General features: G+C 34.3%; 2 protein-coding genes across 9 annotated transcripts; one reads left to right on the plus strand and one right to left on the minus strand.

Annotated features, from left to right (window-relative positions):
* Window positions 1–1,365: 1,365 nt before the first annotated feature.
* Window positions 1,366–9,142, plus strand: LOC7481403 (histone-lysine N-methyltransferase EZA1). 7 transcript variants are annotated; one of them, XM_024594783.2, is made up of 18 exons: window positions 1,366–1,530; window positions 1,868–1,969; window positions 2,097–2,362; window positions 2,629–2,787; window positions 3,280–3,364; window positions 3,496–3,645; window positions 3,732–3,779; window positions 3,884–3,955; window positions 4,555–5,192; window positions 5,565–5,715; window positions 5,844–5,927; window positions 6,141–6,361; window positions 6,528–6,659; window positions 7,676–7,763; window positions 7,866–7,913; window positions 7,999–8,127; window positions 8,463–8,540; window positions 8,617–9,142. In XM_024594783.2, exons 1-18 carry the CDS (start codon window positions 1,495–1,497, stop codon window positions 8,806–8,808), a joined length of 2,679 nt encoding a protein of 892 aa, XP_024450551.2. In that variant the 5' UTR covers window positions 1,366–1,494; the 3' UTR covers window positions 8,809–9,142. The 7 variants fall into 7 exon arrangements, with proteins under 7 accessions (XP_024450551.2, XP_024450552.2, XP_024450553.2 ...); XM_024594784.2 differs by having other exon boundaries at window positions 5,844–5,915; XM_024594785.2 differs by having other exon boundaries at window positions 5,871–5,927.
* A 273-nt stretch (window positions 9,143–9,415) lies between these two features.
* Window positions 9,416–12,159, minus strand: LOC7460458 (protein trichome birefringence-like 6). Of its 2 annotated transcripts, XM_024594793.2 has the most exons (6): window positions 11,745–12,159; window positions 10,999–11,493; window positions 10,649–10,841; window positions 10,384–10,574; window positions 9,930–10,088; window positions 9,416–9,851 (listed from the first exon to the last, which is right to left on the minus strand). In XM_024594793.2, exons 1-6 carry the CDS (start codon window positions 11,912–11,914, stop codon window positions 9,515–9,517), a joined length of 1,545 nt encoding a protein of 514 aa, XP_024450561.2. In that variant the 5' UTR covers window positions 11,915–12,159; the 3' UTR covers window positions 9,416–9,514. The 2 variants fall into 2 exon arrangements, with proteins under 2 accessions (XP_024450561.2, XP_024450560.2); XM_024594792.2 differs by having other exon boundaries at window positions 10,999–11,932.
* Between the last annotated feature and the right edge of the window lie 5,829 nt (window positions 12,160–17,988).

A 17,988-nucleotide genomic window follows, 5' to 3' on the forward strand; every position in this document is an offset into this window, starting at 1 on the left:
TTGAAAGCCAATAAAACTTTAACAAAAGGGATAAGCACAAAAAATTAGAAACCAAAAGAATAATGATCGAATTGAAAGAAATAATATATGAGAAAATATAATTGAATGACTAAATTTAAAACAATAAAAAATTTCATAAAAAAGCTAAGAAAAAAAATTAAAATAAAAAAATAAAGATTGAAATTTAAATATATGAAAAAAAGAGGACCAGGTATATTTTTTAGGGAAAAGAGAGAAAAGAAAATAACATAAACAATCACTGATGATGAACTGACCATCCACTACCTGCACACGGTGTATACATTGAAAGAGGACTTCACGATGCTTCTAACACCGTTGCGGAAAGCAATACTTCGATGATGAACATCGCCACATATGCTGCCCAAAAAGCATAGGCGATGTCAACCCTCCAGCAGGTGCCAACAACCTTTCTATATATATATATATATATATATATATATATATATATATATATATATATATGCCTCTTATTTCTTATAGATATAACAAAGGAACCATGATAGAAATATTAAAATACCCTTAAAAGACAATGTTATTTTTTTATTCTGAGGGTGTTTTTGTTATTTTATTGCGCAACAAAAAACAAAATTACTATAAAACCCTTGAACATAAAACCTTTTTTTTTCCTATAAGATTACTTTGGAAATTTCATTGTTCTATAGAAAGACAAAAAAACATCCATGCCCCCAGTGAATTTGAAACAGACAGGCGTATCTCTATAAAAAAACAAAAAAACAAAAACCATAATACCTCTTATTTCTTGCCTTTTGTTTTGTGTAAATAAAAGACAGAGCGGTTTTGGGATGATAGAGTAAAAACCCCACATATTTGAGTGGTTTCTATAATAATTTTCAAGTGAGTGTCACGTAGCTTTCAAGGAAATGGTAAAATTGAATTTTCCTTTTAAAACAAAATGTGAAGCTACCAAATACAAGAAATAAAATATCAATATAAATAGAGCGACAAGGGTGGGTTTCCATTTCATTGAAAATGATACCTCGAATCTTTTGATTGGCTGAAAGGCTGATTATACTATCTGGTGTGTTTTGGAAATATCTGTTGTTTGGAATTATAATACTTGTAGCAGTTGAAAGTATTTTAGAAATATATTAAAATTATTATTTTTTATTTTTTAAAAATTATTTTTAATATCAATACATCAAAACAATATAAAACTATAAAAATATTTTATTTTAAATAAAAAGATTTAAACATTTAAAAAAATATAATTTACATCGTTTCCAAACACACTCTAAATGCTTCCAAACGACCCTAGCCCATTGGGCTTTCATGGATGCTTGGCATCTCATCGATGGACAAGATTCATACAGAGTAGGCCACGCCATTACCACGTACCACATACCACGTGTCAATCTCGTATCCGAATCATGTTTTTTTCTTCTTCTTTTTCTCCCTTCGTTCCCTCTGCTTGCCACTCGCTTTCACCGTGGAGAGTCGCAGAGCAGTGGAGCGATGTCAAGATCAAGCGACTCTGCCTCTAAATTCAGAGTTAGTTTCCTCTCTCTAGACCTCTGAATTCAGGTCTTGATCCTTGTATAAGATAGATAATTATTGATTGGCCTGGATTAACATAATTACGATGATTCACTCTTATCGCATGGGAAAAACAATGAAAATCAGTTCTGATACATTTAATCTCTTAAGATTTTTCAATCTATTGAATGTATGAGGTGTTTAGCTGCTGATAATAAATTCATTTTCCATTATTTAATTGATAACACCATGGAACTATGCATAATCGCTTGCTATTATGCTTAAGGTATTTTCTCCATTGATTATAAATTCGATTTCTACCTTTTCTTATTATTATTGTTGTTATCGGCAGAAATCAGATGGAGAACCGTCAAATAACGGTGTTGGAAACCTGACGTCCAAGATGAATCAGCTTAAAAGACAAATTCAAGCGGAAAGGGTTGTTTCGATAAAAGTAAGTCTGAAGTTTGACCGTATTCAAGGGTCGCTAGTGATCTGATCGCCGTTCGTTTATTCATGGCTTGGTCAATAATTATATACAAGAAAGCAATTCATGTTTGATTATTTTCTTTTTTGTATAGGATAAAGTTGAGAAAAACAGAAGGAAACTTGAAGCCGATGTTTCTCAGCTAAGATTAGCAACTTCGAGAACATTTATGGGGCAGAATGGAGTTTCTAAAATGATATCTTTGAGAATTGGAACTCCTCTTTGTAAGTATGGTGGATTTGCTCAAGGATCGGGTGATAAAGATGTTATCAATGGTCATGAAGTTGCAGCCACTACGGGTACCAAGCTCCCGTTCGTAGAGAAGATACCTCCGTATACGACGTGGATATTTTTGGACAAGTATGTCAGATAGTACTTGCTCATCTTTCACATTTTTTACCCGGTGCTAAATAAATGAGCAAGCAAACATGTGCTGTTGTATTTACCTTTTGGGTGCTCTTTGAGGATATCAATAATTCATTTTTGATACTGGAGAAATTTAACCTGCCATATGTTGGGAAATTAATGCAAAACATTTGATGATTTTTGTTGGCTCCCTCGTATTGTTTCATATATGGAGATTTTGTTTTTGTGTTATATTTCAAGTATGCAATTATGCAGCACAGGAATCAGAGGATGGCAGAAGACCAGTCAGTGGTTGGCAGGAGACGCATATACTATGATCAACATGGCAGTGAAGCTCTGATTTGTAGTGACAGTGAAGAAGACAATGAACCAGAGGAAGAAAAACATGAATTTTGCGATGGTGAAGATCGCATTTTGTGGTAAGCTGATTGATTTTATTTTGGTACATATTTTTAATGCAATTTCCTGTTAAATTTTAGGATGGCATGATTGCATTCTTAATAATGAACCGTGTTGCTCTCTACCATTTTTTTTTTTTGTTAAACTAGCAACCTAAGCAAAAGCTACGCTGTTGAACAAAATTTAATTAACTTTCACAAAAGAGTATATGTCAAGAACTGATATTAAGATCAAAATTAAAAACAGCGCAGATCAGTTTGAAAGCTGTAAGACTCTCATTAGATTCGGTTCTTATTGTCGTTCTTGGTCTTCTAGGATGTACCAATTGTAGTTATTCATACTCTAAAGTCCTTGTTTTTATCAAAATTGTCGCTTTTGGTGCTTAAATCAGAAGCAGCAGACGTTAAAATATGCTATCTGTTTGGTCTTAATGACACCCCTGATTGTAATTCATGACCAATTATTTTCCACCAGTCCCAAGTACTTCACAATGTGTCTGTCAAATTTGGCAGGATGGTCTCTCGGGAACATGGATTAGCTGAGGAAGTGCTGAATGTTGTTAGCCAGTTTATTGGAGTTGGCACCACAGAAATCCAGGTAGTACAAAGGAATTTATATTAACTGCTTTGAGTTTTGAACTGATTTCATCATTAGTTGCTTCTATTACTATGTGTTTGGTGAAAATGGTTTCCTGTGGCTTAATCTACTTACTGAGTTTGATATTGCAGGAGCGATGTAGGACTCTTGAGGAGAAATATAGTGGTGACCAAAGTGTCAAAGATACTAGTGATTCAGGAACTGGGAGGGGCATATCTATGGAAAAGAGCCTTAGCGCTGCTTTAGATTCTTTTGATAACCTATTCTGTCGCCGTTGCTTGGTACTCATTTCTGGCCTAATCATGAGATGAAATTTTTCTGAATTAATCCTTGATTGCTTCAACCTTGATTTTTTCATCTTGAACAGCTATTTGACTGCCGCCTCCATGGCTGTTCGCAAACTTTGATTAATCCTGTGAGTAGAAACCTTCATTATATATGAGTGCTCTGTGTGTGTATAAAGTATATATTTTTTAATGTAAGGTGTTCTTATATCTAATAGGAGGCTTTGCTTGGCAGAGTGAAAAGCAGTCATATTGGTCTGAATATGAAGATGATCGGAAACCTTGCAGCGATCAATGTAGTCTTCGGGTGTGTTCTTTTATCTGGTTGAAAATTCTCTTCAATTTTTATTTGATGTATTTTAAACTTTCAGCATAAACAGTGGGATGCTTTTCTGGTCAACAAGATCAATTTTTAACCAATTGGAACTTGAAATGTTAAGAACATTAGGCCAGATGAGGTCATATATGTACCAAAAATAACTATAAACTGCAGATAACAGGCTACAGGAGAGGTTAACTTTCTGTGGTATATGATCCTTTGTGCTCCTTTTAATTTTTTATTCCTTAATTACGAGACAGTTTTTCTTACATATTTGAAGCTGGTAACTAATTGTGCTGTCTGTACTGCTCACATAAACAAGTTACTCAAAGTTACACTGTTACTCCAAATTTTTAGGTAATTATTATTCTTAGAATGTGTGTGTATATTTTGTTCATGTGGACACTCTTATTTACTACTGCCATTACACGTATTCATTCAATCCCGAGGGACTTGCCAGATCAAATGGATACCAATGACTTCTAATGTATCTTTTCTGTTGCATATGCTGTTATAATTTTTCATCTAGAGTTCTTACATTCTGCATTGAAAATTGTGAGTCTGATATTAATGTAAATGCCTTTCAGCTAAGAGTTGTCAAAGACTTGCCAGGAGGTTCTGTTAATAGGACAAAAACTGCAACCTCAACAGAGGAAAAAAAGACTGCAGCAGCCTCAGATGCTGAAGGGCCAAGTGGTGTAGACTTCATGATAGATGAAGAAAGTATCATGGAAGCTTTTTGTAACTTGGAACCTGCTTCCGAAGCTCCGAATCTGGATATGTCTGCTATGGTGATACATAACCAAGAATACATGCGAAAGCGCAAAGCACCACAGCATACAGATATAGCACCAGATGGCTCATCACAGGCTCCTGATGATATGCAGGATTTTAGTAAGAAAAAGAAAAGATTATTGCATTTGGATGTAGTAAATGAAGCTGCTGAAGGTGTATTTCCTGATCATGGTTCCACTGCTAAAAAAGCAAGTGATAAAATTGAACTTAAGATGACCATAAAAAAGACGACCAATGATTCCTTTGAAACTGTTTGTTCTGGTACTGAGGAGAACGTTGGGCATGGGGCAAAGGATGTCTTTGGAGTGCCCAGACCAAAACAGTCATCCTCAGTAGACAGAGCAGCGGAAGGGGTTTTAAGAAAATCTGAGTGGAAACCCATTGAGAAAGAACTATATCTGAAGGGAGTGGAGATATTTGGGAAAAACAGGTATGGGGTTTACCTATTTAAATAACATTTCACACTTGCATGCAGATGCCAATAATACATGTCTTGAGATACCTTTATCATTGGTAGGTGTCAAATGTTTGTTTGAAAACTGTTAGATATGCAGGAGTGCAAGCTTGCAATCCATGTTCAGTTATTAGGAATCTGGATGTACCCTATAAATTCCTGTTATTAACCAAGTGTTACATAATGTAATTATGTTGGTTTCAAAAGAGCAGAAATTTTTATCCCTCTTCTAATTAACTTACTGGTTTTGATAAATCCAAATGTAACTTCACTTATCTTTTGTGCCAAACAAAACTTTTATGTCTTTATTTTTCACGTTGTGCTCAAAGTATGATTTGTGCTTTGCAGTTGTCTTATTGCAAGGAACTTACTTTCAGGCTTAAAGACTTGTATAGAGGTGTCCAATTACATGCGTGAAAGTGGAGCTATGATGCCTCATAGATCTGTTGCCCCAAGATCATTTCTAGAAGACAGTGGGAAGAGTGATACGGATTATGTGGTATGCATTATGATTTATGATATTTCAGGAAGGATTATACTACCATATTCTTAAGTTTGCTTTGTAAGGAAACCATCTGCCTCAACTCATCTCAGTTTGCTGTCTTTCTTGGTGATTGTACTCCATAGATTTGGCATATGCCAATGATTTTTCAGGAAAAGATAGCTGCCCTTGACAAAAGAAGGGTGGAAGAGAATCATGTTCGTATATTTGTGAGAATTCGAATATTGATTTCCAACTGTATTCAGCAGTTGCTTTTAAATATGTTGTTATAGTTAACTGCTTCTCTCCCTCCCTCTGTTCTTTCTGATTCCATAGGGGTCTACCAATATCCATTTTCTTTTCCTGTAGGGTTCTGCCTTTTCATCCCACAAGTTGTTTCTACATTATAAAGCCATCTCTTCCATACCTTTTGTTTTCTGTAGGAGCAAGATATGCCAACAAGGTCCCGTTTACTTCGTAGGAGGGGAAGGGCACGGAAACTAAAATATTCTTGGAAGTCTGCTGGTCATCCATCATTTTGGAAAAGAATTGCTGATGGAAAAAATCAGTCATGTAAGCAGTTTACACCTTGTGGATGCCAGTCAATGTGTGGAAAGCAGTGCCCTTGTCTGCATAACGGAACTTGCTGTGAGAAATATTGCGGGTATGTTGATGTATCTTTCCATAAGGTGACTACTGATTACAGAAGTTAATGCAACATATATAGAATGTAGAAAATAGTCTCTTTTGCATTTGTACTATGCAGCATCTTTATGAGTAGTATTTGAATCAGGATCAAGCTTCTTACCACTCGGCTTAAAATTCTTCAGGTGCTCGAAAAGTTGCAAAAATCGCTTCAGAGGATGCCACTGTGCAAAGAGCCAATGCAGAAGTCGACAATGCCCGTGCTTTGCTGCTGGTCGTGAATGTGACCCAGATGTTTGTAGGAATTGCTGGGTTAGGTAAAGTATTTTATATGCTTATACTTGATAATCTTTGTTTTTTATGCAAAGATTCATACCTCTATTGCATTTCCATTCTTATATGTGTGTGTTTCTGTAAGCACCATGGCATTGTATTGTCAAGTTCGCCATACCTGTACATCACCTTTTGGCATTAACTCAATCTTTGTATCCTGCATCCTCCAAATTTCGTAACAGTGACAGTTTATGCGCACACACTATACTACAAGACCTTATTATCCAATAGGGGCGGCAGATTGAAGTAGATGTTAGCTCCAGAACAAAGTTGGATGAAATGCTTTTCTTTCTCTCTCTGTTTTGTTTTTTTTTTTACTTGACCACCACATGCCTATCAAACTATAGGAACATTTACATGGTGGTCTAAGCAGCTGTTCTGAAACTAATTGAATCATTTGACAAATGTGCCCCTGAGATAATGGAATATTAGGCTCATAGGCTTCGTCTCAAGTTATTAGTTGGTTGTTTACTGTAGAAAAAGATGTTTCACAACTGAATATTAGTTGTCTCAGAAATTGATCTCATTTTATCTAGTTGTGAGAAGTTGGAATTTTTGGACTTTAGTGTTTTCTATCCAAACTGGAGCCAGGCAGACAAACATTTGATCTTTGTATCAGTCCAGTTCCATGTTTCAAAGGCTCCAGTTTCGGAGCAATCTGGTGACTTAAAGAATACTAGTGATAGTTCAGGGATTTTCATATCAAAAAAGAAGAAGAAGAAGAAGAAGAAAGAAAGAAAGAAAAGTAAAGCATGAAGTTGTTTGATTGATTTATTCAGTCATGGGAACCTGTCTGTTCTGAATTAAAGTGTCTCTTTCAGTCCCATGAATCTGATTACTGAACTATTCAATCCATGTTTCTTTTGCAATTTGATCTCCGGTTTGAGTTAATAAATTCTGGGATCTATTGATGGCCAGGGTTACTGAATTTTTCAATCTCTTTGACCTTCTCTTTCTTTCATTCTTCTGCATTTTGTGTAACATTTTTGTTTTTATGCAGTTGCGGAGATGGCTCATTAGGAGAGCCTCCAAAACGAGGAGATGGACAATGTGGAAACATGAGGCTTCTTTTAAGGCAGCAGCAGAGAGTGAGTGATTCAGAAAAACAACTGTTATCATACTAATATTATAGATACATTCTGAAAGAAATTTTTTGTCTTCCACACTAAATATATAATATCATTCTTCAGATCCTCTTGGCAAAGTCTGATGTTGCTGGATGGGGAGCCTTTTTAAAGGTATTACTTACTGCCTGCTTCTGTTGTCATGCTCTCCATTACTCGTGACTTGTTCTGTGCATTGAATTTGATGATGTGGTTTCAGAACCCCGTCAACAAAAATGATTATCTTGGAGAATATACTGGTGAATTGATCTCTCATCGAGAAGCGGATAAGCGTGGGAAAATCTATGATCGTGCTAACTCATCATTCCTTTTTGACTTGAATGATCAGGCAAGTGATAGTTACTGGTTACAAAATAGATAATCCCGTGTGTAAGAACATAATAATAATGCTATCCTTTGAGACCAAATTCACCTCATGTTCAAATGGCTGCTCCTTTGACAATTGAGCAGTAGAGTGATGGTATCTGATTTGCAGAACTAAATTGGTTTACATTTTCTGAAGTTCAATGCAATTCACAGAATCTATTTTCTTACTGTCATCTTCGTTGATTAATGTCGCATTCTATCCTCTTCAGAGTGATTTACTGAGTCTGTTTTTGTGGCTATCTTCCTCGCCGGTTAATGTGGCTTGCTTCTTCTTCTTCTTTTTTTTTTTTTTCCCAGTTTGTCCTTGATGCTTACCGAAAGGGAGATAAGCTGAAATTTGCAAACCATTCATCAAATCCTAATTGCTATGCTAAGGTATTCAAGTTTCAGTGATTACCATGTTAATTTTTCATTCTCGACATGGACTTAGATATCATGTTGGATCATTCAGGTAATGCTGGTAGCAGGAGATCATCGAGTGGGCATCTTTGCAAAGGAGCATATAGAAGCTTGTGAGGAGCTATTCTATGATTATCGCTATGGGCCAGACCAGGCACCCGCGTGGGCTCGAAAACCTGAGGGTTCCAAAAGAGATGATTCCACAATCTCCCAAGGTAGAGCAAAGAAACACCAATCACATTGATGGATGATTATTGGCATGGCTTGATATTATGGAGCATGTTTCTGTAATTCCTAAGTGTATTTGAACAGTCTCTTACTCATAGAATGAACATAAGTTGCCTATACCAGGTCATGCCATCATTTATTTGTACAAAGATGCACGCACAAGTGCGCTTCCTGTGAATTTGACTCCTTCAAAAAGACAGGATAGCAATAAGGTCAAACATTGTTATTGATATTGAGTTTGAAACTGATCTTGCAGTTTCCTGTAGAAGCCAACAGTACCCGATGAAATATGCTGTTGTTTCATGTAAAATTGTTATTATCATAACTAATAAGGCATTTTTCTTCTCCTACTTTGTTTTTTTTCCTTCGAGGCTGGTAGGCAATTGTTTGACCTTGAGCTTTGAAGCATCCATGTGCATTATTAGCTGGGGTGGGTTTGCGTCTCATCAGATCCACATCCTCCTTGAACGCTATCAGTGTAACCACAGTGTTAGTATATGTGTAAAGACGTCATGCTTGTGGTTGGAAAACTAGCGTTTCAGAATCTGCAGAGGACTCTATCTGGTTCGTAGTGATGAATTTCTTCCAGTTTCCATTCGTCTGAATCTCAAGAAAAACCTCTCCCCCCCAAAAATTAAATTTTAAAAAAAAATCCCCACATGCCTGCCTGAAAGATTACGAGGAATGAAAAGAATGTACAAGCTGAAAAGTACAAATCACTTCTACTGAAACGTATCCCCTTGTTTAGAGCCTATTTTAGATAGCAAGTGAGAGGACAAAAACTCGTTCCATGTATCTGGAACACCTGGAAGACACCAATGGCTGCAATCTTGGATGCTCGATGCATAGCGCTTACCAGGTCTTTTTCCATATATAGATGGATGACCATCTGTCCTAAAGCCCGAGAAGCCAGTTATATTCAAGAAAGTTACAGGAGTTTTCATGTGCTTGATGGTCTCTTCAACAATGGAATTCTTCTCAGAATAGCCCGTACTTGAAGTTTCATTAAGGGGTTGAGTAGCACCCATACACTGCCCACCTGAATTCCATTGTCCGCCCCTGTATAATGCATCATAAGCCACTCAACAATTTGATACGTGGAAGTCAAGGCATTGAACATGACAGCACTGAACATACCTGAAATGAGAAGGCGCCGAGCTTCGAAAGAAAACACGAGTCTTTCTCGGATTAATGTGCCTATCAACCCATGATGCCCAGGTCATTAGAGCTCTTCTGAAAGCTATAGAAACATCAAGCTGGGGATGAACTTGGTTACCTTCCTGGTAGTAGTTGATCCTGTTACAAGGTCAGCAGAAGTTACAAACGACCTGATATAGATACAAGGAAGCAAAGATATTAAAACTACAGATGGTCTTTTCCAAAGTTATATTGCTCTATTTTAGAGACACCCTGCATGCTGGTAATAATGTTGTTAGTTTGCCACATCCAATATATTCCATGCTTTCTTAATGAAACCAGATCCTAATAAAACTTCCAGCAGTAGCAATTTTTTGTTTGAAAAATCAGAATTCCCATAAAAACTATGCACTAGCCTAGGTTCTGACGTTGAGTAGGTCAAGAATATACCGACCCAGCTTTTGTTTTGAAGTGAGACCACCAATGTGCAGTGTTAAAAATCAAAATGTCAGCTCCTCTCCATCTTGATGAACCATGATCAATGGCATCGATTCGTAATGTCTGCACTCTCCTGGACCCTATCCTTGCTTTACTCTCATGAACCAAGAAATGTGACACATAGTACTCAACTGTACATTTATAGTCCTGCAAAACCAATCTCAAAAATCAGCAACAAGTCCAACAGAATAACTTGTTAGTATCGCAAAATTTGATCTTACCACAAATTTGAAGCTATAATTCCCTTTCTCCTTGGTGATTCTCCTTCCATGGGTCTCATACACCTTCTTAGGATCTTTAACAGCTCCCATTAGCATGCACAGCATGGATTCCCATTGGTTCCTGTTAATTGAATCGCCGACAAAAACTAGCCTCTTCCCTCTAATCAAATCCAGCATTTTTGTCGCATTGAATCTGTGGAATGGAACAACACCCCGTTTCAAAACGAAAAGAATTTTCAACATTGTGTGCTTCTGTCTTTTCCACCATTGCCCTTTCAATTAAATCATAAAGCCCCTACTTTTTCAAAATAAAAGGAAAGAGAAAGACTGTTTGATGTAAATTGATGTACCTTGAGATGTTGCAGTCTTGAGGTTGCCATCTCCATTTCATGTAATCTTTATCCAATCTCCCATTGCCAACACAATCAAAGCCCTCGTCTATGAAAGGACATGAACTATTTGTGTAGAGAGGATAGTTCTCATCATAGATCCACCTCCCTTTTGTAACATCACACTCTCTCATGCTCTTTTCTTTGTTTCTTTCATTCCTCGAAGTCTTAATATTTGCCACTGAAATTGGTCCTTTTTTCTTCTTTCGAATCCCCTCCTTGTTTGGAGCTTCATTTTTTTCCTGTGAAGCAGCTCCTCTAGTCTCTTCTGCAATATTCTCACTACTCTGAACTTCAATTCTCTGCGTTGAAATTGATCTACTCTTCTTCTCTTCAACACTCGCAGTTTCTGGTACCAGCGCAATCTCTTGTACCGTGCTAAAACTACCATTTACACCATCTCTGTCTTTCTCACTAGTTTCAGATTCGTTGCCCTTTCTTTTAATAACTGAAATGCTAGCAAATCCAGAAATATTTTCAGGTTCTCTAAAATGGGTATCTACAAAAATTGAACTTTTCACGTCAGATGATGAGGAATTTATAGTCAAGTCACTGAAGGGCTGTACACTAAGTGGTTTTAAACTCGCTACAAGGGAGGTTTTGTTGAGCTCAAAGTTTGTTTCTTGGAGAATTGAAGGGGTAGATTTGGACACCCAGATGGTAAAAAATACGAGAAAGAATAAAGAAGAGATTGTGAAAGAAAATACCAAGGATCTTGTGGATTTGAAGGAGAAACTTCTCTGCCTGTCCATTTCTGAAAATTAGTCTCTCTGTTGTGCGTTAAGAAATGAAGGTCTACTTCAAAAGAGTTTCGAAAGTCTTTGTAGAAAATTGGTCTTTTGATGTGGAAGGGAGTTTGAAGGGGAGAGGGGGACATTGACAGAGAAGGCTGCCATATGCTGTCTTCTGGGGGTATTTCTGTTTCTTCAAGTAATAAGAAAGTGTGGAGAGAATATTTACCAAGAAAAAAAAAAAAACCTGTTAATTTGAAACTTGAACTCTCTTTCCTTCCTTTTTCTTTTTAAATCCAAAAGGTCTAGAAATTAGAAAAAAGACAAAAATCCAATGGCTAATCCACCCGTTAATTAATTCTTAGTGTTTCAGGTGTTTACAAATCTCAATCATCATGAACAGACTAGCCTTTAAACTCTCGTCAAGAAAAGAAAAACTAAGGCATCATGTTTGATATCGAAGTTTTTCCCTAATTTATTCCCCTTTTCCAGTTCTTTTAGGAGAACAACTGAATTAATAAGCAAGAATATTTTATTTTACATATCCTTTTTAACTGTGTTGTCCCTGTTTATTGTAAGGTATTATAGCAGTTATTTTTTAAAATATTTTTTATTTAAAAAATATTAAAATAATATTTTTTTTATTTTTAAAATTAGTATATCAAAATAATATAAAAAAAATTAATTTTTTTAAAGAACAATAACAACTTAAACAACTTCACTGTTATTGGATGAGTTGGCTTTGCTTGATTTGCAAGAGATGCAAGCGACAGAAGTAGAACCCATTGGAGGGGGTGGATTAGTCATCTTACAAGACACCATCTGTAACCAGAAAAATGCAAGGACGACGACGGTGGGGAGGCACAGCTGGACAGGACAATTACGTGAAACATCGTGGGAATAGTCAAAAAATAATTGTCATCCGTTTTCATAATAAACAAAGTTGTCACATGCAAGTGATCTGGATTTATGAAGTATGACGAACGACTTTCTCTGTAGTTTAATTCGAGGGACCATCCAACCTATTTTGGATGGGACAAATTCGGCAATTACCATACAAAATAAAAAGTTACGACAAATTAACACAATTACAGAAAAAAAAAAAAACTTGATAAAATAGCATATTTTTAGGTGTCGTGATTCTAAACCATGATATTTAATTAATTTTATAATTTAGAAATATGATATTTATTTAAATATTATATTCAAAACCGTGATATTTATTTAAATATCACTGTTTAAAATCACGACATTTAATCAAATATCACGTTTCTAAACCGTGATATCAATTAAATGCCGTAGTTTACAATCATGATAAGATTTTAATTGATGTCATGGTTCATAACCGTGACATCAATTAAATTTTAGTACTATTAAGAAGGACAAACCATTCGACTGGTTTGTAATGGTCATTTAAATCAGCTGATTGGTTGAAACTAAAAAACAAAGAACAACTATTGTATGAACAATAAATTTTTGAGATTTTAATTGGATTCTGTTTTTTTATTTACAAGTTGGACAAAAATATATATTTTGACTCATAAAATATATTTGGAAGAAAATTTTCATAAAGTTATTGTTTTTATGTGAATCGGCCGGCCGCTTAAGCTAGAGGATTGGCAATGAGGCTACTACCCCTCCCAGCAACAAATTTCTCCAACATTTAAATCTAACAAAAATAAATGTTTCTTATGAGATTTATTATTTAGTTTGTTAATCTGGAATTTAATTTAGTTAATGATTTTAGAAAGTTAAGAAATTTTGAATTTATCAAAATTTAGGTCGAGTTTTCCCTATTTGGGAACTATACCCAAAATTTTGTCTCACTTCAAAAAACATGCAAAGAAACACAATAACAAAACTTAATAAATTCTCACATTTCATAATTACAAGTAGTCCCAGGAATGCAAATAAAAAAAAAACATATACATGTAAAATGAATCTTAAATACTTAAATAATATATCATTCTAGGAATTGGAATCCCAAAATATATCAACATAACTCATTTATCTATCTATGTCTTTGTCGTCTACTGAATGATCCGGGCTCATCAATAGCACGACTGCATCTAGGTCCATAACATCATCAAGAGTTAACCTCTCTCCAAAAGTTTCAAGTATAGTGCGACAAACATTGTACCACCAGGACACATAGGTTTATCCTTCATTTTCTTCTTTAATGTTATGAAGCACAAATATAGTTTTTCAACCCTCTTGTAGTATGCAACCAACCTAATAGTAATAAAACATTAATGTTAAATTAAAAGATTAATAAATAAAACCCAACATTTAACATATATTAATTATAAAAAGATTTGTAATTTTTTTTTTTAGATATAAGTAATGAGGAGTCATATATTAATAATAGCTCTTGTTATTTGCTTGTCAACATCATTGAACAATAATCAAATGATTTATTTATCCTAAGTTGGATTTATAAATAATAACGATTATCATTACAAAACAAAACTATGAGAAAAATTATAACATGTTTCTAAATAACTTTGAATATAGTGAAATCAAATCACAAATCAAGGAATTTTGTCTTTCATGTGCCAACATCCTTGAATAACAACTGAATGGTTCATTTATATTGGGTTGACTTTATGGACAATAATATTATATACGTAATAAATCAACAATCGCCATACACACTAAACTTGCACTAAAATATCACAGTCCACAATCCTGAAAAATTAAAGTTCACAACAATCAACAATACATCAAACCATTCAAAACACATAAATATTCATTTGAGGTTTAAGATCGACCTTTAAAAGGTACAAAAATCATCTAAAAGCTATTAGAAGTGTGTTGAAAAGTGGTGGTGCATGAGAGACACATGTTGTTTTGTTAAATAAACTATTAACAAATGGAATCATGTTCCAATAAGAGTTGGTGCATGAGACCAACTAGATAAAGTGCATCTTCTCTTCCTCTTACTAGCAATGAGGCACACCAATGCTTGTGGGGGGAGATCGAGTCAAGAGAAGATCAACTTCTTTCTCTTGTCAGTTTTATCTACCTTACTATGTTTGGTTGTTACTCTTGGTGGCTCTATCAACATGACATGAGGTGAGGGGTTGTTTGATGGTTGGAAGACTAAATTGATAAAGGAGGTGATCAACCAAAAGATGGGCTTTGTCATGGTGTTTGGTTTGGTTAGAGAGGGGAAGAAAGGCTTGGACTATAAGGAAGAAAAGTGAGATGTTAAAATGGTGTCGCGTGGTGGTGGGGCTACTGCTTTGTTACCAAAGAAGTGGGGTGGATTTTGCCATTGCTGGAGATGAGTGGAAAACAATGTTAATTTGCAAGGAGAAGTTGTTTTTCGAGGGAGAAAGTTTGGATGGCTAAAGGTTTTTTATTTATTTATGTCGCTACCCGACATTGCAATGACCTTTAAAAAAGAGAGGAAAGAACACATACCTGACATCATGTTTTTTTTTAATGGAAAAAGTCTTACTTATAGAGTCACCATCTAATATTATGATCTCTAAAAAGTTCAAACTTATGTATAGAGATTTTATGGTAAATGACTGGTTACTCAAAAAGAAAGATATTATCACCCTTAAAGCTTTATACCTAAAGTAGGTTGTATTATTGGTCTTGTCCTAAATTGCTAAGGGTCTATTATGCTCTACTATTTATTTTTTGCCTATAATATTTCTGACTCTAGCGCCAGTGAATATTCAGCTAAGATATACTTTCAAATCTGGCATTGGTAAGTACTACATGCAAGAGATCTAATGTTCCTAACTCTAGCATTAGTGAATATTAGAGTTCAAATTTATTACCAATCCAAGTGCTAATATTCCTAACCTTAGCATTAGTGAATTATGATCCAAAATATATTGTCAATTTTAGCATTGGTGAATATCACTAAAGTCGGTATTCCTAACTTTTGCGTCAATGAATATATATTTTCTCTATTCTTGAAATTTTTATTTGAATTGAAAATTTTTATTTTGAAAAACTATTCTTATTATTTTTTATTTGAATTGAAAATTTTTATTTTGAAAAACTATTCTTATTATTTTTTGTGCTTCAAGTAATGGCTCACTATGAGTCCATTAACTCAAAACAATAGAGATAAGCATCAAGATATTTTATTTTGATAAAAATCAAGGTCGAGTTTCATTTTTAAAGTTTGGGTATGTCAGTCTAATATGTCTTTTAATTTATACCAAATTATAATGAATTTTATAAACTTGTTATAAAGTCCAAGTATGCAAGCAAAATACTTTTGTTTTTTCATCTTTTGTAAAACTCTAGGATAAATATAAAAAAATGCTAGAATATGCAAAATTTCTTTTTATGAAGAATAAAACAAAGGTTTCTTTTTGTACAATGCCAAGATATGCAAAAACAATTTTTTTTAAAAGAACTTGGTCGTAAGCAAAAAAAAAATTTAGTTTTTTTTATCATGCAAAATGTTGTAAGCTTGGAATTCCATAAACATCACAGCCCAAAAACAAATCAAATCAGCTCACAAAGCAATCAAGGTCAACCCAAGATTATTATGCATAATCCAATGACATAAAGCCTATATCTTCATGACCCAAGTCAGTATAATAAGCCAGAAATTAAACCAAACTGAGAACTCATTTAAGACAGATTATAAATGGCAAAACCCCATATAACAAAGCCCAACCTATTTACTTTTATGTTATCAAAAGCCTAAATTTTATAACCAAAAAAGCTTGACTAAAAGAAAAGGTCATCAATGCCCAAAATAACACATCCCAGCCAAATTCATTGCAAACTGTCACTGGAAAATAAAACAGGAAGCTCCCTTAACTAAAGACCCTATAGACATGTAGTGGCTGCATTTCCATTTCTCTTTCCCATGCATTCATGCAAGGAAGTACACTAAGATACCCTAAAACAAGATCTATCGAAAAGCACACAACCATTTATTCAAACTAGGAATAGCCATACAAGTTCCTACTTTTATAAACCAATAAGGATATCATACTACATCTCACAGCAAATAAGAACAGTTTATGAGCCAGCGAAGGAAAACAATATAAAAAAGGAATCTTAGTTTGAGCAAAGAGCATAGAAGGAAAGAAAACAAAACTTGTTTAACCATTTATTCAAAATGGCTCAGTTTGAGCCAATGAGAGAATAATAATGTTTATAGTTAATGTAAACAAAACATTTAACACAATAGGAGACCATCTCACTCATTATGTAAGGTAGAATAATCAAAACTTATATTTTCCATACAAATATATGAAAGAACAACATGGAAAAATAGTCATGATTATAAGATGAAAAACAATGACAGTGAACTATAAAAGTTAAGAAATATAAGAATTAGGTAGGTTGACCTGAGTTAACTCGAGTCACCTTATTTTTTTTTATTTTATAAACATGTAGAAATGACATGACTTTGAAAAAAACAAATTAAAAAGAAGAAAATAAAAAGGTCAACGAGTTTTGACTAGGTTTTCCCATGGCTAATTGGGTTGCGGGACAATTTGTTTTTTTGACAGGATAATACCATGTCAATTCTATGCCTATTTTTATGGAAACCAACTCGACCTACACCTTAAATCACCCAAGTTATGGTTCAAACCGCTGGTTCGAGTTAGGTTTTAGAAGAGTGATTTGTTGGGTTATCCCCATCTCATTACCTTACCACAGTTTAGGAAAGTTAACGCGAGTCGATATTTTTTGTTTTTCACTTCTTTTATCATATTTTTTTTTCATTTTGATCCTTATTCTTTTGATTTACTTGGCATTTTTATAGAAATTTTATTGGTTTTTAATTTAATCATTTAATTCAAATTTATGGTTTATTATTTTTTATAATTTCATCCTGATTCTTTTTATTTTTTTTATCCTTTTGTTATGGTTATTATTCTTTTCAATTTAACCCTCAAATTTAAAATTTTTTGTTGTCCTCTAATTTATTTTTTTTATTTTGATTTTAACCCTCATTCTTTTAATTGCTATTTTTTATTTGAAGTCTTTTTATGTGATTTATTTTTTTATCCAATATTGTCCTTCAACGTTTCATTTATTAGGGATTGAGCTTTGCAGTCTTTTCATGCATTGTGCTAATGGTCTGATGGCCCAGGTCACGAGTTTGAAAAGTTAATAGGATTTGACATCTTTTTGTTATCTTATTTTCTTTTCTTTTCCAATTTTGTAGTTTGACATTGTATTTTTTTATAAAAAAAAAAAATTAGCTCTGTGGTTTTCTTCAAACTTT

This window comes from Populus trichocarpa, chromosome 2 (assembly GCF_000002775.5).
Source record: "Populus trichocarpa isolate Nisqually-1 chromosome 2, P.trichocarpa_v4.1, whole genome shotgun sequence".
Taxonomy (NCBI): domain Eukaryota; kingdom Viridiplantae; phylum Streptophyta; class Magnoliopsida; order Malpighiales; family Salicaceae; genus Populus; species Populus trichocarpa.